Source organism: Nerophis lumbriciformis, linkage group LG17 (assembly GCF_033978685.3).
Source record: "Nerophis lumbriciformis linkage group LG17, RoL_Nlum_v2.1, whole genome shotgun sequence".
Lineage (NCBI taxonomy): Eukaryota > Metazoa > Chordata > Actinopteri > Syngnathiformes > Syngnathidae > Nerophis > Nerophis lumbriciformis.
In genome coordinates this window covers 23,596,099-23,619,611 of record NC_084564.2, presented here as the reverse complement: position 1 = coordinate 23,619,611, position 23,513 = coordinate 23,596,099, and the positions used below count along the sequence as shown (strand labels likewise).

Genomic DNA, 23,513 nt, shown 5'->3' with positions numbered 1-23,513 from the left:
AGGACACAGGGCATGGTGCCTATATTTAAAAAAACACAAACAAAAAAAGTACCCTGTGTACTGTCATAACATGCTTCCGCTATTAAAGTTAAAGTACCACTGATAGTCACACATACTAGGTGTGGTGGAATTATCCTTTGATTTGACCCATCCCCTTCTTCCACCCCCTGGGAGGTGAGGGGAGCAGTGAGCAGCAGCGGTGGCCGCGCTCGGGAATAACTTTGGTGATTTAACCCCCAATTCCAACCCTTGATGCTGAGTGCCAAGCAGGGAGGTAATAGGTCCCATTTTTATAATTTTTGGTATGACTCGGCCGGGGTTTGAACTCACGACCTACCTATCTCAGGGCGGACACTAACCACAAGGCCACTGAGCAGGCTTAAGAAATATTTAATTAAGAAATAATTGGTCGTAATAATAGTCGAGAGCAAAGCTATTCAACTGGCGGCCCGGGAATGACACCATACTGACCCCTAAGTTCATTTCAAAACTTGGAAGACAAACATTTTTGCAGTAAATTCCTAACAACAGTTGAGTGCTTCTGTTGTAAAGAGAAACTTGGACCACTGTAAACACATTGGCAGATCCTTGCATTGACATTTTAACCTTATCAGCAAACATGGAGTATTAGAGTCAAACCTGTGATGCACATCACCTCAAGGCACCCCTGTAAGTCCTCTCCTTTTTTGGCAGTTATTTTTCATAATAATTAGATTTATGTAGCTAAGGTGTTATTGTAGCTTGTTTGCTTCAGACGCAGTCAGTAGTCATTTGTTCAACGTCATTAGTTATAATAGTGTTGTTCCTCAAGGTTCTATTGCAGGTCCTCTCTTTTTCATCTGGGCTATTATTCAACTAGTGGCCCGTGAGTTTCATTTAATAAACATTTTTGCCGCAGATTCTGAAAGTGCTGTCATAGAAATGATCTTTGACTACCTTTTTTGCAGTACAGTATGTCCCTAAAAACAGCAGACCGCTCCTGTAACTCTGACCAAGTAAATAGACCAAAATCAAATGTCCACTGAAGAGGACGCTGTTTCTACAGAATATACAAAATAAGACTAATACTGAAGGGAGAAGTCCGGCCCCACGGTCCTTGGCATTCTGGAAATGTGGCCCCCAAAATCATTCAGTTGACTACCCCTGGTCTAAAGGACTACATTGGATCTGGCAGAAGATCGCACAATTCTTACAATTATTAAAGATAATTTTACAGATACAACTTGCCTGAAGGTATTTTTCTTCACTACAGTAAGGTGTGATTCAAAGCCGCTAAGGTCATGGTTAGCTTCACAATGCTCCCTCATTATCAAGTAGCACTAAAGAGACAAACATGGTGTCAGCGCAGTACCGTAATTTCCTGTAAGCACCATTACAGCAGCAGATTGCAGACGCAGATACGTAAGTCTGACTTACAGCAGCTACAAAAAAAACCCTCATAATACATTGTTACTCATTTCCCCCCACTTTCCACCTCCGCTCCGTCTGTGTTCTATTGTGTTGTGAGCATGCACTTGTATGAAAGGGGAAATAAACTCACTGGGCACTTAATAAGGTACACCTGAAGTATACTGTATAATCTAGCACATTTTGACTTAACAAAGCAGTGCACTTGTATGTTTCGTTATGACTATAAAAATATACAGTATATACCGTCAATGTAACTATTGATATCTTATGGCATTAAAACAATACTAAGAGAGTTGCATGAATTCCAGGAAGGTGCGTGTCTAGCCAGAATACCGGCTCGAATTTGAGAGCAAGATGCAACGAGCGTGTTGTCTATCCACAGTGTGAACCCTCTTCCAAGATACTAATTCTCACCACCGTGGCGGAAAATAAACTACGTTTATTCCAAGTATCACTGAAGGACAAGAGGAAAGGGAATGGCTAAGCCTGCTACACACACACACACACACACACACACACTGAGCAGGACAACACGAGAAGCTAACCACTAAAATGTCGACACTATCAATACCTAGTGTACTATCAGTATATACTGTAAACAATACTAAAAGAATAAGATATTTTTATTTTTCTTGTTTTTATTAGTTCAAAATCATTTTTTGACCATTTTGTTTTGAGTGCGTCCCTGGATACAGGGAGGTTTTGAGGGCAGAACCCAAATGATTTAAATGGGAGTCAATAGTAGTTTTTTGCTTTTGTTTAGTTATTGTGCACTAGCTACTTTATTTTGTTAAAAAAGCAAACAACCTCAAAGTGCTACAGTATATTAAAAAAATAATAAAAAGATAATAAAAATAAATAAAAATAAAAACTAGAACTAGCACGCATATATCTAAAAAAGGCTTTTTTAAAACGAAGGGTTTTTAAGCCTTTTTTAAAAGCATCGACAGTTTGTGGTGCACTCAGGTGGTCAGGGAAAGCGTTCCACAGACTGGGAGCGGCGGAGCAGAAAGCCCGGTCTCCCATTGTTCGTAGCTTTGATAAGTACAAATGTGTTATTGTGTTTACTTTAGTTACTTGATATATCACATTTTCAGTTGTATAATCAATTGTGAAAGTATCGGATCAGGACTCGAAACCCGATCAGAACGAGAGGGGAAAAAATGTTGATAGAGACATCCTTATTCATGGTAGTTAAATAACTGAAACCAAAACCAAGTAAAATTAGGGATACATTGGATTAATAGATGCATGCCTATACAATTAATATTACATGTAAATCCATTTTAATGTCCATTACGAATGGCGCTGAATGGAGTACCGGTAACTTTTTTAATGAACCAAGTGCAAACAATCTTGAAAAACTAATGTTAGATTTTAAATAAAAAAATAAAGTATATTCAAATTAACTAAAGTTTGTCTTGTATTTTTAGGAAATACATTATACTCAACTGAACAGTTTTTTTTCTCTCACCAAAAAGTTAAAGTTAAAGTACCAATGATTGTCACACACACACTAGGTGTGGTGAAATTTGTCCTCTGCATTTGACCCATCCCCTTACCCACTGCTCCCCTCACCCCCTGGGAGGTGAGGGGAGCAGTGGGCAGCAGCGGTGGCTGCGCCCAGGAACCATTTTTGGTGATTCAACCCACAATTCCAACCCTTGATGCTGAGTGCCAAGCAGGGAGGTAATGGGTCCCATTTTTATAGTCTTTGGTATGACTCGGCCGCGGTTTGACCTCACAACCTACCGATCTCAGGGCGGACACTCAAACCACTAGGCCACTGAGTAGGTGAATATGATATGAAATGAAAATATGAAAAATGAATATATTTTGGTGGGATATGAATCTTACACCAACTCACGATTCAATGAGGATTCAAAATTTTAGGGTGACGATTCGATTCAGAATGTATTTTTATTGCAAACCTATTCTCGCAATATATAATTCGGTATAAAAGTGATAATAAAACCTTCTCAAAAGCCCCTCTTGGCTGCTGACATATACACACAGCGAGTAGGTGCAGAAATGACCTAGAAACGTATATTTAAAATGGATCCTCAAACAACAAAAAATTGTCTTTTAAAATCGATTCTTGAAAATGATGACGTGATTTAGAATCGGAATAAATGAGACTTACGATTTGAATAAGAATTACTTTTTTTCAGCATCTTTATATTTAGGTATATATTTTTTCAGATTTGTATGTTCAAAAGTGTTTTCCTTCCATGATGCATCACAACTGACTTTCAACCAATCTACTGTAAATTGCTTTGTTATGATGATATTGTCACCTTTGGAAATACAATCGCGATAATTACATTGTGATTCCCACCCTTGAAACATTTGAAGAACACCTAATGGGATACATAGTGGTCACTTTCAACCATACATTTCTAGGTTTTTATTTTAACATTACAATTAATAATTTGACTGTAGATGCTAATAGTTTGTGTATAACGTGTAGTACAGGTGTGTAGTGTTAAGCTGTGGGGAATAACATTACCTTGCAAAACCCCTGAGTACACACACAAAAGGAATTGACTGAAGGAGAAGGACAAGATGTGGAGATATGGGAGGGAGACAGGTGATAAGACTGCAGAGAAATGGAAATATGGGTTAAGAGATAGATGAAGGAAATCAAAGCTGACAGCTAGAAAGTACTCAAAGAGACTGAAGGGGGAAGGAGGAGAAGTGACTCAGAGGTAGAAAACCAAGGGGGACTGAAGGACAAAGACGGGAATAAAAGAAACACTGGAGGATGTTAAGATGCAATAAAAACACCTCTGGAGGAGTGCGTACATAAATAATAATTTCCCACTCTATTTTGCCTAGATGTTGTGCGGTAACTGCACCATTACATATGTGAACAGGGCGAGGTGCACTCCAACGTGACGCCTTATTTATTACCCCCAGACTTGCCTCCACTCTCTGGCATGCAGGCGGGCGGTCGCTGGATGTTTTGTAAGGCTTGAGTAATCCACACATATGCAGCCTTTTAACAGCAGAGAGAGATTAAAGGCGGAATGCGCGGGAATGTCAGAAAGTGGCAGAGATGTTTTCGATGACCTCACATGCTAAAATGTGGCTTGGATATGGTATATATATTTATATTTTTACCAAGATGAATAGACAGCTACACAAAACCGTTTTTATGTAATATATTTCAAATGGGCAGTTTAACATAAAAGTCAGGGTACTAATTACTGAACCTAGAGCTAAACCTTACTTTAATAGTTCATCAGGTTTGGAAGTGATTTTTAAAACAAGCCTACTTGTCTTAATTTTGGTTGTTTCCTCAATCAAGTTTATTTTGTGATAATAGTGATGATAACCCAAAAGGGAACATATCGTGACACAGCAAAGTGGTACATACATGTCTGTCCTGGCTGTTTCGGAGGGATGTAAATCTTTCAACAATTCACGATTCAATTGGATTTAAAATCTTAGGATGACGCTTTGATTCAGGATCCATTCTTGATTCGACACAATTCAAGAATCAAACAGATTCTCGCAATGTATTATTTTGTATACAATCTCTTATAATACGGTAAACTTTTTTCTTTGATGCGTCTGAAGGAGTCACAGTAGCTCCTTTGACTTTCTTTATTTTACTTTATTTTTGGTATTATTCTCAACTTTTCTTGCTTTTATTATCACTTATCTTTTTTGGAACAGTTTCCCTTGTGGATCAAAAAAGTTTGTCTAGGTCTAAGTCTATTCGGTTTTCAAGGTAAGCTACAAAAAGCTCCTCTTATGGCAGCGAGTAAGCGCAGAGATGGTCTAAAAAACTTTTTTTTTTTTTAGAAAACGATGCTTGAAAATTTGGAATCGATTTAGAATCACAAATTAGAATTGCGATTTGGATGTGAACATTTTTTTTCCAGCACTCCTCCTATTCAGTATATATGGTAAAACTGATCATATGTGGACAATAACAAGGAAAGGAAAACAGAAAAGACAACGCAAAGTCACATTGTGTGAGGAGACTGGCCTCCCAGGCATATGCAATATTCGCAAGCATGTCCATCAGTTAATCGGGAGTACACAATTTATTGATTTGGAGATTATATACAGCGGTTAGCTTCTTGTTACACTTATATCACACTTAAGAATAATTCAATCAATTGCTCTTTTCTCTATGGGAAAATGTGGTTCTAAATTCAAACAAATAGGACTTGAAGCAGTGTCAGGAATTGTGTTCAACCTCTGAGGCGCTACTGTATTTGTAAATCCCACACAATGTACTTAAGTCAAATGTGTAATTTGATCTATTTACCTTTATATCCTAATAATAATGATTCAGAGGAAAGCCCAATTTTACGTAAATGTACAGGCTGTGTATAGTTTCTAAAAAGGTTTGAACAAATGACTGAAATATAGTGCATGTGGTGTAGTTTCTTACCTGTTGTTTCAATGAATCGTATACACTTCTCAATAAACACCGGGATGGGTCTCTCTGGAGTTACCACGGTTACCAGCGGCACTCCGAAGTAGCTGCTCTCAATAGGTTTGGATATAGAATGCCTTGGTTTGGATCGCGGTTTCTGAAAGAAAAGATTGATGGGAGGAATCACAATTGAGGTCTTTTGTCTCGCTTGATTGACACGGACAATAGGACTTGGAGCGCGGGCTTGATCGGGTGAAGAAGGGTCAGCTTGGGTGTTATGGTTGCAAGTATATACTTGAGCGCACGCACCTGACCATCCCGCACATTCCTTCAAAGCTTATATGATAAGCGATCATTTGCACGATCCTGCCTTCATTCAATGTGTGTGTCAGTGAGCTAGACAACAGACAAAAGTCTGCTCACTGCAGCTACAGTAAGTGGACATATAAAGAAAAAAATATAGTCGCATCGGTAATAGCTTTCACTCTTTTGGGAAGTCATTTTCCAAGAGTGTTCTTTAGTTCAGGGGTTTTTAACCTTTTTGATCTCGGGGTCCAACTTTCCCACTACAGAGGGGTCCCACTCAACCATTAACACTGCATTAGTAATCTCACTCTTGATTTGAATTATATTCAATAATAATAAAGTGTAGCACAAAATAACTAACCTAAGCACAGATTACAATCTTGTCAAATAACTATGTGTTCATCGCAATTATTATTTTTTAGTTAACACACAAAATTTAGGCTTGCATCAGGCTTATAAGAAAAAAAAAGGTACCGTAAATTCCGGACTATAAGCTGCTACTTTTTCCCCCCCATGCTTTGAACCGTGCGGCTTATAAAACGGTGTGGCTAATTTAGGGATTTTTCTTCGCTGACGGCGAAGATGCAAATAGTTTTCAAAAAACACAATCAAAAACACTGAAAATGTGTGTTATTGTTTGTGCTATGGCGCCATCATTTGGACAGGTTCGCTTACTGCAGGGTGAACGTCTACAGTAGTTCCTTCTGTTTAGTGCTTTCAACCGAAAAGTACAAGTGCCGTTCCATCTTCTAGTCCTCCATAGCGTTTTAACTCATATGGACTCTTCATTCGTCACTCCACACAACGTTTGCAAGTTTTACAATATAATTTAAACTATTCATTCAAACTAAAGCGTCCAATGTGTGATGTCTTTAGGAGTGTTTTCAAACGAGTATTTGTACGTGCTATTATAATGTAATCAAGCAAGTGTCATTAGCATTAGCTAATAAGCTAACACGTTTACAAGTGTCTGTGTTAGTATTAATAACTTACAATGGCATTCTTTTTGTATTGTTTCAGTTTCAGAAATTCCTCAGTAAATTCACCAAAACGTCATCGTAGAGCTATTGAGTCTTTTTAGCTGATTGGAGAGCGAGCTTCCGCAGCTAGTGGGTCCATGACAATGACTTCTGTTTTGTTTGATCATCCGTTTTACTGCCGTGTTACAGACACTAATTAGAAACAATTAAGCAGCAAAATTAACATTTACAAAATTTTCTGTGTAAATAACTAATTTAACAACGTTTACAGTCGTGGTCAAAAGTTTACATAATGTCATGGCTGTCTTGAGTTTCCAATAATTTCTACAACTCTTATTTTTTTGTGATAGAGTGATTGGAGCACATACTTGTTGGTCACAAAAAATATTCATGAAGTTTGGTTCTTTTATAAATTTATTATGTGTCTACTGAAAATGCGATCAAATCTGCTGGGTTAAAAGTATTCATACAGCAATGTTAATATTTGGTTACATGTCCCTTGGCAAGTTTCACTGCAATAAAGCGCTTTTGGTAGCCATCCACAAGCTTCTGGCAAGTTTCTGGTTGAATTTTTGACTACTCCTCTTGGTGTATTCAGCTAAATTTGTTGTTTTTCTGACATGGACTTGTTTCTTCAGCATTGTCCACACGTTTAAGTCAGGACTTTGGGAAGGCCATTCTAAAACCTTAATTCTAGCCTTATTTAGCCATTCCTTTACCACTTTTGACGTGTGTTTGGGGTCATTGTCCAGTGCAGGTAACATATAGAAATATATTTTTTCCTTCTAAAATTTAGTGGGTGCGGCTTATATACCAGTGCGCTCTATAGGGAAAAAAAATAAGGTAACAAATTTAGTTAAGGAAAAAATTAAGGTACGAACAAAATACATTTTTTCCTGACTTAATAATGTATTTGCGATTTTTTCTTCTTTGCTGGTTAATCTCTGCTGTGACTATATCAGGGGGTTGCCTACAGCCACAGCTGTTATTTGTTTTTAACATGGTGCCGATTAAAGATCCCACTGATTAATTGCTTTTGTATACACAATAAGCACTTCCAAACATTTACTGCCTGCTTTCTTATGGCTATGACATCAGCAGTAATTGTACCAAGCATTATTGGTGTAGGGTGGGCATGTTTTGAAGGCCTCCAAGCCCTGCATCTCCAGTAAGTTTGTCAGGCCCCCGAGGCACTGTCCTGGCAGGCTGGGCGGTGGGGCCAGACCACCAGAGGATACAGTATATGTATGGTCGGCTGGGCACATAGACTGCAGCAGCAGAGCAACCCTGACAGAAGAATGGAGGAGGGCTCATTAGAGAGACGGAGCCCAGAGTGGCCTCTGCTCTAGATACTGGCCTCACGGACTGCGCTATACTGAAGGTTTTCGATCCTACTTCCACATACACACAGTCAAACAGCAATACACACAGAAAAAACAAGCAAAGAAACACCAATTAAGACTGAGAAGCTGAACAGAGGCTGACCTGTGCATTTGCTGCGCTGCCAGTTGAATAAACATAATCAAAGTTGTCCTTCAATTAGACTTATTGTTAGTGATTGTTTTTCATCTGGTTTCTATTCACAGTGATGCCACACTCGGCCCGTAACACCCTGCATGGTACTATTATCACTTGCACATAAAGCAGCCAAAATGGCAGATTTACTGGAAACCATCACTGCTGAAGAAGCTTGGAAGTAGGGATGGGCGATATATCGAATATACTCGATATATCGCGGGTTTGTCTCTGTGCGATGTAGAAAATTACTATTTCGTGAGAGTTCGAGTATACGTTCTCATGCGATTGCTTTCAGCTGTGGGCATTACACTACAGGCTTTTCTCACTCTTTCTTGTCTCTCCTTCTCACAGAGAGATAAAACAAGTGCACCTTGTTACATAAGTCACATACTGTCGCGTGTGCAACGTCATACGCCCTCGCGGAGCAGAGAGGTAGTGGCATGGTAAAGTTAGCTGTAGCAGGTGGTGCTAACGGAGCGGTGCGAGTGGTAATACGAGAGAGAGAAGGTGCCAATCTGGTAACAAATGGAGGAAGAATTAATTCCCAAGAAAAACAGCACTCGGTCCATCGTCTGGCGGTGGTTTGGCTTCAAGCGGGAAGATGTTGAACAGACAACCGTAATATGTAAAGTATGCGGCAAAAGCGTTGCTACAAAAAGTAGCAGCACTACTAATTTGTAGCATCATTTGAAAAGTCACCCGCTAGAGAATGAAGAGTGCTTGAAACTCTGCATGTCAACATCTCCGGCCGGTGCCACACCCAACAAAACGCCGAAGCAACCAGCACTGACCCAAATGAGCCTGGCGTGTTCCATTTCCACATCAACACCGTATGAAAAAAATAGTCAACAACAGAAGGATATAACGTCCGCAGTAGCCTACCACGTAGCAAAGGACATACACAATTTGATTTCAAATTATGCAGCAAATTTTTATTTAACAGTTTTTGAAATATCTTGTGTGACATCATACACAAAAGTGCACTTTATTTGTTTTAAACTATTGTAGTGGCGCTCTGCACAAAAAGTGCACTTTAATTTAGTGTTGTTTTGATATGTCATCTTAGTGACATCATGCCCAAAAGTGCACTAATAGCTTGTTTTAAAATGTCTCTGACAATCTTGCACTTTCTGTTTTGGAAATGACATGAATGTTTGTGCCACTGCTTAATAACTGTTTAATAAATACAGTTTTTGTAAACTGACATAGTTGTGATTTCCCTCTCTGCATGAAAGTTTAAAAGTTTAAGTTTTGGTAAATTGACTTAGTTGTGATTTCCCTCTCTGCATGAAAGTTTAAAATGAGCATATATTAATGCAGTATGAAGAAGAATGTTTAAATGTAGACACATAGAATCATCATACTGGTGTGATTATATGCATCAAGTGTTCATTCAAGGCTGAGGCAAAATATCGAGATATCTATCATGTATCGTGACATGGCCTAAAAATATCGAGATATTAATAAAAGGCCATATCGCCCAGCCCTACTTGGAAGCCATAAAAACAAGGAGTAAGAATCTTTTGGTACCCAACGATTCGACCGGATTTCAATTCTGTGGGGTAACGATTTTTTTCAGAATCGATTCTTGATTTCAAACCGATTCTCGCAATGTATTATTTGGTATTTATAATTATAAAAATTAAAAAAAATGTTTTAACAATTTTTTATTTATGTATTTAAAAAAAATCGATTTAGAATCAGGATGAATAAGAACCGGATTTAAATGTGAATCGATTTTTTTGTGCACCCCTTATAAAAACTACTCTTAGCATAATGGTTCTGATGCCATTCAGCTTTGACTCATTAGCAGAGGCGCAATTCTAATGCTATGCACATCTATAAGAAGAAAGAATGAGAGGTCATCAGAAAATCCTTGTTTATTAAAACTATTTTCCCTAAAAGTTGCATCGAGGATGGAAAGCGTGTGTTATTCGAATACTCCATTAATCGAACAAACAAATCGATATATTACCCGATTACTGAAATAATCAATAGCTGCAGCCCTAATTATTTGTACACATATGTAAATAATATTCCAACATATTGACACATGTAAAAAGCAGTTAATCGTATCATTAACATAAAAAAACCTAAAAGCTTAACTTTAATGACTAATGAGCTGCAACTATGTTTTAACACACCAAGGGCATGACTTTCTAAGACCCAAATACCACACAGTGTGTGCAATATATAAAATAGTGGGCGTGTTGTGTGTGATCTACTAAGACTGCGTGTGCAATTGTTAAGTGCTGCAGGCCACCTTATTTAAATGAGAATTTTGCGTGTACTATACAGGGCATTCCCACGAAGACACTCTCATTTACTGCACATTCATGTTATCACCTGTTGGATTTTGCAATGTTTTTAAATATGCAGGAGACATGTACTACTTTTTATGTAACAAACGCCATTTTAAGCATACGCGGCGCAATAATTTCAAAAACGCATCCCGAACTTTGCTTTTTTCTTCAACATCACTGATGACTACTTACTACAGACTGCATGAGAGTCAACAAGCATAATAAAACATCACTTACTGTACAATGTCTGCTGTCATTAGAACCTCTGCTTACATTGAAGTGCAACTTTGTTCGTCAATACTTTATTTAGCTATTTTATTTATTGTTATGGTTGTATATTTAAGCCCCCCATCCCCTCCTTAAGATATTTTATTGCTTTTGTTTGTAATGTTTATTCAAGTGCAAAATTGTGCTAACAGACAAAGTATATTTTATTTTTATCGTTTGTTTTATTCAAATTGAAGATTTAAATTGTTTCATTCCAATTACAATGTTAAAATACACGAGAAACACAAGTTTATTGCATTTGAAAGGATATACATGTATTATCATTGTGCATTATCATTACATCAATGGTAATTTGGTTTCATAAAAGAATAGCAATAATATCGTTTATTGGCAATAATTTGTAGGTCAATATATGGTCAAGCAAAATTTGTTATCGGTCCAGGCCGAAGTGGACTATTAATTACGTTTAATTTGAGTTAGAACGCATTATGCATTCATTGCCTTGTATTTTCATAATGATTGTGAACAATAAGCAAATTTCCCAAAAAAAGTGCAAATCCCCTTTTAGAAAATATTAAATGCCGAAGCGCATAAACTGAATTTGTTTTAGTAGGTCCTTAAATCCTCTAGCAGCTATAAAATTGTAAAATGATGTTTCTGAATAGACAGTATGTCTAATATTTTTTATTCCTGAGTGTCCAAAATGTTGACAAAAAGGACATCTGTCTGTACAAGGTGAGCACTGATCCTGCAGCCGTGTGTGGAGCTGTCAATTTGGACATCCTTCTCACACCTGCTAAATAAAATGCAAAATAGTGCTCGCAAAACGGTGATGAGTGTAGACAAATCACATTACGCGTGCTAAATAATTATTTTTGCATCTTCTCCTCCCGCTATTGTGGGTGTTTTGATGATCAGCATATAATTTGCATAATAATAAAGACAGAGACGCAAAATGGACTGCACGCCTTACTCTGCTCACTTGGCAGACTCAATCTATTTTGCACACGTTTATTAGATCAGCTTTGCGTATCAAGTTTAAGCGTGTTTTAGTACAAACAAACCTTTAGTAAATCAGACCCTAAGTATAAAAATAAGTTATCCATTAATGCTGATGCACAACACTCAGTGGCCTAGTGGTTAGAGTGTCCGCCCTGAGATGGGTAGGTTGTGAGTTCAAACCCCGGCCGAGTCATACCAAAGACTATAAAAATGGGACCCATTACCTCCCTGCTTGGCATTCAGCATCAAGGGTTGGAGTTGGGAATTCAATCACCAAAAATGATTCCCCGGGCGCGGCCACCGCTGCTGCCCACTGCTCCCCTCACCTTCCAGGGGGTGAACAAGGGGATGGGTCAAATGACAATCATTCGACAAGCAACAAAGTGCACTGCAGCTGTGAAGCTGCACCAAGGACTGTTTTCACTGCTGGACTCTGGAAAGAGGTTCCGCAGCCTCCGTAGCAGAACCTCCAGGTTCTGTAACAGCTTCTTCCGTCAGGCCATAAGACTCTTGAGCGCATCATAATAATCCCTCAATTCCCCCGTAAAAATGGATTAACTCGCTGTACTATAAAGATAATATAACATACATCCGTAAACGTAGATGCATATGCTAAAGTGCAATATATTTATCTGTACAGTAATGAATTTATTTATATCTGCACCTTCTTTTGTAAATGCAAACACTCTGCACCTTATTGCTCTTTTATCCTGCACTACCATGAGCTAATGCAACAAAATTGTGTTCTTATCTGTACTGTAAAGTTCACATTTGAATGACAATAAAGGAAGTCTAAGTTTAAGCTTGTGAAATGCAGCCTTCTTTATACTTTCTCTTCCACACAGCAAACCGGGATTATTATCTTAGCATGAAACTGAAATATTTGGTAACGCTGGACACTCCGTAGGGACACACTGGGGGCTTAGTGCTTAGAACGTGAGTCACGAAACTTCTGGTAATGTCCTCTGTCTTTGTGAGAGGCATATTCCTTTCGAAAATGTTGCTCGGTTTCTGTCTTAACCTGTGGGGTATTTAAAATTCGGAGTGTGACTGTAATAACAACACATGACAACTTTTGGCACTGTGCAGTGCAGACACATACAACTACATTGACAATAAAAAAGGAGCATTGTAAGCTCTTCTTAGCTAAGTTTAATTTCCTTGCAGGGTTGTGTTGTCTCTCCCTCTCCAACTTCTCACTTGTGGACACTCAAGTAGAGCTAGGTGACAAGAGGAATTTAAAACATTCCATTTGCTGGCTGCGGACAAATGAAAAGAAGCTGCAGGAGAGAAGGGGGGCGAGCGAGGGAAGTGTTTCCGGCCTTTCAGCGAGAGAGAGGGTGTAACAGGCAAAACAGTTTGTCACCGCCTGAGGTAAATGGGGGGGACTGAAAAAGCCGTTTCAATTATTTGTTGCTGCCCGTCACAACTCAGAGTTGACGCCACCCTCAGGCTCACAGCGGATCTCAGATGTGTTGACTGCTTAAAAAAGTCAAAGCATAGAAAACTCCCCTCACGTATATATCTTCCCAAGATGACTGGATAACTCAAAAACATCCACAGTCAGCTACCCTGAGGGGATTCCAGCATGGAGCAGATTGAAACTTGAGTGTTTTTTACTGGAGAGAGCTGTGTTGGACTGTGATGGAACCTGATCGCAATGTAATGTAGATATCCATACACGCTCTAGGTCTGGGCTAGTCAACTTAATTGGGCCGCCACATTTTCAGATAGCTCGGGGCTGGCAACCACATCATTATTTTTGTTTTTGTATAATGTCATCGCAAGACTGTTAACTTTTGGAATTGTAATTCAGTAAATGATATGATGAAAGGAATAAAGTTATAAATAAATACAACAAAACAATATGTTGCCACTAGGTGTGTAATGGTAGGGTACGGTGGGCCCATACCGATCATTAGTAGTTAAGGAGGCTGATAACTGATATTTGGAGAAAATCTTAATTTGCAGTAAAAGTTGGCTAAACATGGCAAGTATACGTCAGTTAACAGATGGACAAGGCCATAAGTTTTTTTTGTGTGTACATTTTAAAAATTTTGAAATGAATAAAAAAAGAGGGCTCCAGGAAAAAAGGGAAGTTTTTTTGCTTGAGAAAAATTTTTTGGTATAGCAGTATCTACTTCACTAATTAAAAATACCATTATGTATTATTCTAAAAAGTACAAAAGTCAAAACCAGTGAAGTTGGCACGTGGTAAATCGTAAATAAAAACAGAGTACAATGATTTGCAAATCCTTTTCAACCTATATTCAATTGAATAGACTGCAAAGACAAGATACTTAACGTCCAAACTTGTAAACTTTGTTATTTTTTGCAAATATTAGCTCATCGGTGGCAGAGGGGTTAGTGCATCTGTCTCACAATACGAAGGTCCTGAGTAGTCTTGGGTTCAATCCCGGGCTCGGGATCTTTCTGTGTGGAGTTTGCATGTTCTCCCCGTGACTGCGTGGGTTCCCTCCGGGTACTCCGGCTTCCTCCCACCTCCAAAGACATACACCTGGGGATAAGTTGATTGGCAACACTAAATTGGCCCTAGTGTGTGAATGTTGTCTGTCTATCTGTGTTGGCCCTGCGATGAGGTGGCGACTTGTCCAGGGTGTACCCCACCTTCCGCCCGATTGTAGCTGAGATAGGCTCCAGCGCCCCCCGCGACCCCAAAGGGAATAAGCGGTAGAAAATGGATGGATGGTATAATATGTGTATTTATTGTATGTGGTAGTTTTGTAAAAAAATACAATAAAAAAGCCGATACCAATCAAAAAACCAAATATCGGCGGCGATAATCGTTCGATCTCTATTACTTAGCCAATAAATATAATTCTTGACAAAAAAAATTTTAATTTACAAGAAAATAATCCAACAATTAAACAAACCAAGTTCTGTCTAGCGATCTGAAAAATAAATTATGATTGAATTAAAACAAATTAGTCTTAAATATATGCAAAACTAAGAGTATTGTTTTTGGGTCGCAGCATAAATTGGTTTCTACACCTAAACTTAACCTATCCATACAACAGGTAGACATAGCAAAATTGCTGGGCTTTGTTCTAGATTGTCAACTATCGTGGACTGAGCATATAAATACAATGGTTAGCAAAATGGGTCGTGGTATAGCAGTCACAAGAAAATGTTCTTCCTACGTACATTCTAACATCCTGGGTCAAGTTTGTAAATCATTAATTTTGTGTCACTTGGATGATTGCTCAACAGTATGGTCATCCACAGCTAATACAAATCTTGTTAAATTACAGATTGCTCAAAACAGGGCTGCTAAGCTTGCTCTGTGCTGCTCTATTAGAAACTAGTATTGATAAAATGCATTCAAGCCTCTCATGGTCTGATATCTTCAGTTTGGCCACATTTTTCTGTTGTGTTATTTATGTTCGACCAGATCGACTATTGTATTGATGCACATAATTGCAATACAAGATATGCTATTAACGTTAATCTTGTCGTACCTAATTCAAAGGCAAACCCAATAAAATAAACAGTAATTCATTGGAATGATATACCACCCGATATTCGTCTAATAAAAGTTAGATCAGCCTTTAAAAAAAAAAGTGCAAAGGTTATCTACTGGAATGGAAATGACCACAGTTGAGGAAATAACATTAAACTAAATTAATTTGTGTTATTTCATGTGTTGTTTGTACCTGTGTTAATTTTCATGTTGATTGACACAATTGAATCTTTTTTCTTTTTTTTTTTACATATTTTATGCATATTGATAGTGATTAATTTATATTGTGAACTCATGTCTTTTAGTAGTATTTTTATTTTACCTAATGTGTTTTGCAACGTTTTAAACAGTTTCGTAGTATGTGATGTTTTGTGTGGACCCCAGTAACACTAGCTGACTGCCATGGCATCAGCTAATGGGGATCCTTTTCAAATAAACAAATAAGCAATAAAAACTTTGTTTTTTAAACCACATTATACAACAATTCTGCACTAAATTAAGCCTTTCAAACATAAAAAATGGCTAAATAAACTAAAAATAACCATCATACAGTAGTACTGGCCGCGAGATGAGACTAAACCAATCGGATCACGCTGTTCAGTACCATGGCCATTGAATGGCCAGCCTAAGGTTTTTAAGGACATCCTGCAAAAGCACTAGTCAAAGATTCTATATGAGTTGCCTGCTCTTTTTTTAAGAATGTGCTGCAAAAACCTCTCTTTACCAAATACAGAACTGAAAATTTCCTTTAAACTGAGGATCTCTGCTTTGGGGTAATCATTAATGATAAGCGTGGTACTAATAACTTGCATCTAAAAAATCTGCTCGCAAAGAAACCTTTAGTAACTGTAAAATTTGTCACATGGTACTTTATTGATCTTAATTCTACACCCACTCCTTTCAAGGACAGGGTCACAGAGCACTGAGTTCAGGGGAAGGGTCAGAGCTACTGGAGCCTGCAAAGCATGCTTATGTAGGTCATAGACTACTGGGCCACTGTATTGATAGCAAAGCCAGTAAACAACCTTTACAGTTCTCAAGCTGTCGTTGCACGTAGCAGGCATGTTACAGACCAAAGAAAGATGTGAAGTGATAAAAGACGCAGACGCCTTTCCAGTCGACCTCGAAACTGAATGTGTGAAAACCTGTTTCACACTACTACCAAGCATAGTATTCGTCACACAAGTGCAACGTACACACAGGCCTTTTTGTACCATGCCGTGCAAGAGAATGAACAGCATACCAGGACTGATAAACAGTTTAAGGTCAGAAACATCACCACAGGGGAGGCGCAAGCTAGAGAGCAGAGTAAAAGGGGAAAAAACTCCACCATTCAAGTGTAAATTAGTATGCGCAACAGCTTTATTAACCACAAATTTAACTGACTAATGACTAGGGGTCTAATGGCAAACCAAAATAACGTTTCGGAAATTTTAAGGTCACGGTTCAGTTAATTTTTGATACAGTAAGGTAACAAAATGCACAGCAAAAAAACTGCTTAGCTTTATCATTATTCTTATTTTTGATCAATCCAAAAATCTTATGTCGGTCTGTTATTGTTTAAAAACTCAGGAACTAAGTAACTGGACATTGGAAGACTTTAAGAGCAAAACCCAAAGAATATAAATAAGAGGCAATAGTAGGAACATTTTGAATATTTAATTGATATTGTTACAACATCATCCTGTGTTTTGTCTGAATATAATGGTGATCAAAAATGTTACCATTCAATAATGTTCAAAATTTGAAGTATCGGTATGATTAATGCTGCCCCTATAACTACTTGGTATTGGATAAATACCTACATTTGTAATATTATCCAAAAATAATGTGAAGTAAGCCAAACAATAGAAAAATAAGTGCTTAGTAAATTTTAACAGAAGTGTAGATAGAACCATGCTACATCCGAAAGCAAGCAGATATTAACAAAAATGAGCAAGTAGATTAACAATAGTTTTGAAAAAATTATATAGCCAGAAATGTTATCGCATATGTCAGCAGCCAAATTAGGAGCCTTTGTAACCCATATTTGAAATGGTCCTATTATCATTTACGCAACAAATAATATATTGTGATATATATTGTTATAACAAAAGGCTAAAATATATGTACCATACAACATGTTCTATACCAAAACATTCAGACTACAACTACATGTACCGTAAAACCCATACTAATGACACACGCACCATTTTGCTTGATGTTGTCTTAGTCTGTCTTCAGTAACCAGTCTATTAAAATACAAGGTGATCCTTTCAAAATATGTGGTGAAAAAAAACAAGTATTGGTGATTCTTTCTTGATCCATTTAGATTTTCTTTCATCTGCTGTCAGGAGTGTAATGACTGAACTTTTTTAAATACAGACTCCGATAATGAGCTCATTTCGAGGGCTCCCACAGAGCGGTCAGGGACAACATAGCAAACATCCTTTTAGGGGTGATCCTCTAAAGTCTTTTTTTCTCTTCGCAAAAGCTTCCCGAAAGCAGAGATTGCACTAATTAGTCTTCTTTAACTTCAGCGATAAGATATCCACCAAAGGATGCAGGTGTTGATTCTCAGCCAAAACCTAATTAAAACTGCATGTGCAAAACATTGTGTAATGTTGCATGAGTCATTAGATACAATTTGTAAGAAGCATTTTTGACAAAACATTTGATAAGACACACTTTCTATGGGGAAATATGTAATAAAATAAATGTAAAAGCGTTTACTTTATCTGGGAGAGGATTCGCCCCTTAAATCTAGTTCTAATGCTAGGGTTCATTAGTAAATGCACACAATAATCCATCTAAAAATAAGTGTGTACCCTAGGTTTGGAATGACTGTAGTGTGCCTGCTCCTCAACAATTACATATGATAATCATCATTTTCTAAAATAAATCAGTAGAAATACTCCAAATATTACAAGAAATTAAAAACACTTTATAACACTCCGTCAAACAACGTGTCATAAAATCAATGTGATCCTTCTGCCATGCGCAATACGTAGAGCAGGGGATGTGTGGCCCCTAATATATTAGTAGTGGATTTTTCAGTTTAGTACACATACATGACAGTGATGAGATGATGCACAAACACTGACCTTTGTATTTCTGCGCAAGCTCTTCAGGATACTTCTCCTTTTGGGGTCCTCATTTTCCTCAATGGAGTTGTCCTTCTGGGCTCCTCCATCATCCTGACTAGCCTTGGGTGGCCCCCCCATCTCATCATCGCTGCCTATTGAAAAGCTTGTCCTAAAACTGCTGAATTTTCCAAGACGTTTGGATCTGTCCCTGTAAAGTCTAGGCTTTACTCCAATGGCCGACAACTTTCTTCTCCGTTCCAGCGAGCTGCTATCCGCCTCACTGTCGGACCCGTTCCCCCCAGCGCTCCCGTTGGCGTGACCTTTGTAGGCATTGCGGATGGTAATGATCTTGCCCTGTGTGCTGTCATGAGGGACAGAGTAAATACTCTCCTCCTCTGTATGTCGAGGTTTGCTCACAGCATCCATAGGCTCGGCGTAGTCGGAGGGATCGTAGCCACCATCGCTACCTGGAGCCCAGGTGACAGCTTGGGGCAAAGAGCGGCGGGTGGTGCCAACTTGCTGGTCCATGTAAGGGCCTAGATTGACCTTTCGGACAGGTTTCGGTTTCACTTGCGGAGGCACCTTGTTGTTTAACTTGCTTTCAAATGTGCTGAGTTCAGAAATAACGGAAAATGTGTCACTTGAATCTAAATCTGTTAGCTTTAAGCTTCCAAGATGGGAACACAGACTTCCATCTTCCCTCAAAGTCGGATAAGAAGGTGGTGATGGGTCAATGTCGTCTTCGGAGTCCATAAGATTCACTGGACTTGGTGAGCCACAACGAGGGCTGGTGCTTTCATTGGTACAGGCTTCAGCCACGTTATCATACATGTGTGTTGCCTCAATAATAGTGCGCTTCTCCACTATTTCCTTGAGAAAAGTTTGGAAAAGGTCGATCTTATGAAGTCCGCCTACAACTCCTCCATGCCCGCATATTACTGTGTTAAACCTTGCCTCAATTTCATGAGCAAGTTCCTCTCCCTGACTGACCTGTTCCTTTGCTGACTCAGAGTCTGAAAGCTCCATTTGGCTTTCCCCAACTCCAAGCAACTGAACTGGAATGATGTCTTGAACCTCACACAGGAAAGCGCACAAAGTTTCCAAGGAGGCTTTCCTGCGAGCAGAGTACACTGCAATGTAGCCGTGGACCAGCCGAGTCTTGCGGAGAGAGAATGAAGAATGAAAGGACAGCAAAGACAACTCAATTGTCTGTCTCTGACCACCTATACTTAGATCCAGTAGGACAGAGGTTCCACTGTTGAGGCTGATAGCGGGGCGACAATGCTGGGGCAGCAAGAAGGGAGCAAGGAGCTGGTCTAGATCATACGTGTCTCCACACATGAGGCACATGACAATCTTCAAGTCTGATTCTAGTACTGGCTGGGACTGAGAGTCTCTGAGGGTGGACAATGAAGAGGGTAAAGGTGGTGAGCCGCTTCTTAGGCTTCTACGGGACTCTAAAAGGCCCTTCAACATCTGGTTGAGCTGCCTCTCATTGACATTGCGCCCATAGCCCATGCCTGGCGAGGCTGGGTCCAGGTAACAACACTGCAGCTTTGCAGCCACAAGCAACCCTTGATGAATAAGAGTCTGAGCAGTTTCCCCCCCAATGTCCCCTATAGAACCCACCCCACGCTTAGTCACAAGGAGGAGAAAAAGTGGCAGTTGGGTTAAAACATTTTCTCTGTCCCTTCTACCTATGGTTGACTCTCTAAGCTTTTCTAAACTGTCAACCACATATGAGAGTGATTCCTTTGAGTTATACAAACACAGGCAACCATGAGGTGCAAAGGTTGGTGTGTGGAAGGAATTGACTGGCAAGCGTACATTGCCCTCAATGGGCCGAAGAGCTAATTCATATATTTTTCCATCGAGCACGTACCTATCGTCACTGGTACACAATGCCCTTATCTCATTTGCCATTTCTCTGGCAAGCCCGTCTTTACCAAGTATGACCAGATTTATCCTTTCTGCCCTACCCCCATCCAGTCTTAAACTATCTGGTGATGCATAGCGAGTGGGAAATCTGGAAGCCAGGATCTGCTCAATTTTAGAGTCCACACAATGAGGACTGTTGGGGCAGGTGTCCTTTGTTGGGTGGTAAACAAAGTGGATATGTTTCAATACTAAAGCATCCCTTTCTGCCTGCAGCTTTTGTAAGGCTTTGAACCTTTGTTCCTCACCTAAAACTTCCTGAATTGCTCCCATTTTTTCTTTACTTGGCTTTGCATCCACCTCTAGCTCATAAAAAAGTTCAGAATATTCAAGAAGCAGCTCCTGAAAGTCCTCTTTGGCTCGGTCGATAATCTCCTTCTGGTGCTTATTGTAAATATCCAGATACTCTGCTTCGTCCAGCCACTGGTAAAAGTCTTCATTCATTATGAAGCTGCGAGCCTCCTCCCAGGGTTTTCCTGGAGTAATGAAAGGCGAGACACTCAGCTTCTCCTTGAATTCCCATCTCATTTCTGCTCGTTTTCGGTCTTCCCTTAGCTGGTCCAGGTGAGTTTTGTAGATATCCTCAGCTGTGCGAGTTTCAAGGAGGTCCTGGGGAATGCGGTCATCCTCCATTTTGTCAATGTGCGGCGTGGTCTCCCATGGTGTGTCGTCTAAAACAACAAACCACTGGGAGAAGTCTCTCTTTGTTTCCAGTACTTTCTGAACTCCAGACCAGCTCAAATGGTCAATCTCATCCAATTGCGGTAATAGTACAGAGAGGGCTTGTGGTAAAGTACTTAGATAGGCCTTCCTCCGTTTCTCTATATGCTCTTGCTTTAGTCTGTGCACGTGCTGTTGGAAGAGCTTCTTGGCTTTAGCTGTCCCCTCAAGGAAGACATAGTCCTTGTACTCTGGTGCGGACTGCATACGGTGACTGACAGAGAGCCAAGTCTCATTGTGGTTCCTTACAATGCGGTTGACAAGCCTCTCATAGCGGTCTTTTGCTGAGGCAATCTGTTGACTCTGCTGTCTTAGTGCCTCAAAGTAAGTGATTATTTTGGGCTTCCCTCGACTTTTGTCAATTAGTTGAAGAAGTGTTAGAAAGGCTAAGTCAACATTGACATTTGAGCGTGCTGATGTTTCTACCACCTGCAGGTTTTTCTTCGCTAGAGCAAATGTGTGGGAGTCTTTAATGTAGCGCTCAACTCCTTCATCACATTTGGTAAGAACCAGTACCACAGGTTTCTTTGTTTTAGCAAGTTGGTTGTACAGATTTGTAATAAACTTCATCTGATCCTCAAAGCTGCGGTTCATGCCCCTGCTCACATCCACACAGAGTAAAAATCCATCCACCATGAGCTTGCCCTCGGGCATCTGTTTCTGCTCAAAGTCTTGTTCGAGCCCCAACTGGTCTGTGCAAAAGTACATCAACTTCTCAGCTGAGGCTAGTTTAGTGGAGGCAGCCCTCTTGATGTATGGCTGCAGCGCCGTGCTCCGGTGCGGCAGGAATGTTTGGTCATCAATGAATTCTGTCTGTTCCACCACATTCATTCGACACTCTGGTCCCTCTTCCACAGTTCTACCAGCCTCTCCCCAGAAGAGGAAGTGGTCATTGTTCACTACACGTCCTCCAAAGTCACTAGTGCTGAGAACAGAGGTGTGGTCCAGGTAGAAGTCATCAGCGCTTGGCCGAACAAAGCGGTTGCACAGGCAGGACTTTCCCACTCCGCATTGGCCCTTGTCTTTCTCTGTACCGGACAGCCCAACCACGACCAGGTTGTAGATGGGCGCCCGGACATCTTGCTTTTTGGCCATCATTATCGCTGGCGGAGGTTCATCCTGCCATGCTTGCCTCAAGCTCTAGAGAGAGAAGGAGGCTGCCAAGGACTCAGGGTTCCCATGCAAGAGGTTCTCACTATCGGGGTTGACCCTGCGAGACAAAGAGAGAGAATAAATGTAGAATTATAAACATTATACAAAACACATTAAAATGAGAAGTGATGTTTTTCACTGTATAGTGTATTGCTAACTATGTTTAATTTGTGACACCACTACTTCAATAAATGTTTCCTTGAAAGACTGAGGCCAGTAGCACAGCTGCAGGAATTACTTATCCCCACTTGCCAATGGTATCAACACTGCCAGGATTGTACTGCAAACACTGGTGCCGCCTTCATTTATTCCTGCTATATTTTGGCTTCCGAAATGATATGCTGTATTACAATAATCTCGTTTATCCTTACCAGCGGCCGAACATGAAAGTTATATGGTTTTGCCACTGTCACAGAAAACAAACACAAAATGTACATAATACACAGTCAGTCATCACACTCACACAACGTGAAAAGTGGCACATCAAACTTTTTTGCCCCAAATGAAAGACATGCATAACAAATAGATGAACGGAAATAAGAGTTTCAATGTACTAATTGGCCAACGAGGGAAAGCCATCTGCTTTTTAAAAGCATGCACTGCCTGTTTGCCAACTTGTCGCAAAATCAAAAACATGTTTTGAAACTTTACTCAAATGACTCCAGAGTTTCCCTCAGATTGCCATTATATTTGTGGCTAGGGGCGTGGAGGGGGCTGGTCAATATGACATTGTCATATATAGGGCATCATGAGAATTTTGGTTGGCAATGAAGGCTATATTTTCTTTAAAAAGGATAAATAAATGTTTTATGTACATCTAAAAACAAATCTGTATTATGTAATGTATATCTATAAACAAAGCTGTATTACTGGTTAGTAGAAATAACAGAAGGACAAGCGGTAGAAAATAGATAGGTGGATGGATTTGTTTCTTCTATTATATTGTTCTTCTCTATTTTTTGATTGTTGGTGCTTATTGTAAAAGGTAACACAGGCTACACTATATTCTGCCCTCCCTGA

General features: G+C 39.5%; 1 protein-coding gene across 1 annotated transcript in view; it reads right to left on the bottom strand.

The window, feature by feature from the left end:
* The window catches only part of arhgap35a (Rho GTPase activating protein 35a), a 118,351-nt gene that overhangs the window by 22,530 nt on the left and 72,308 nt on the right, over positions 1–23,513 (bottom strand). Inside the window, exons 3-4 of the mRNA XM_061972918.1 lie at positions 18,705–22,551; positions 5,819–5,960 (exon numbers count right to left, since the gene is read on the bottom strand). Of these exons, the coding sequence (XP_061828902.1) occupies positions 5,819–5,960; positions 18,705–22,439 (3,877 nt within the window). The 5' untranslated portion in view covers positions 22,440–22,551. The remainder of the gene's footprint in view (positions 1–5,818; positions 5,961–18,704; positions 22,552–23,513) is intronic.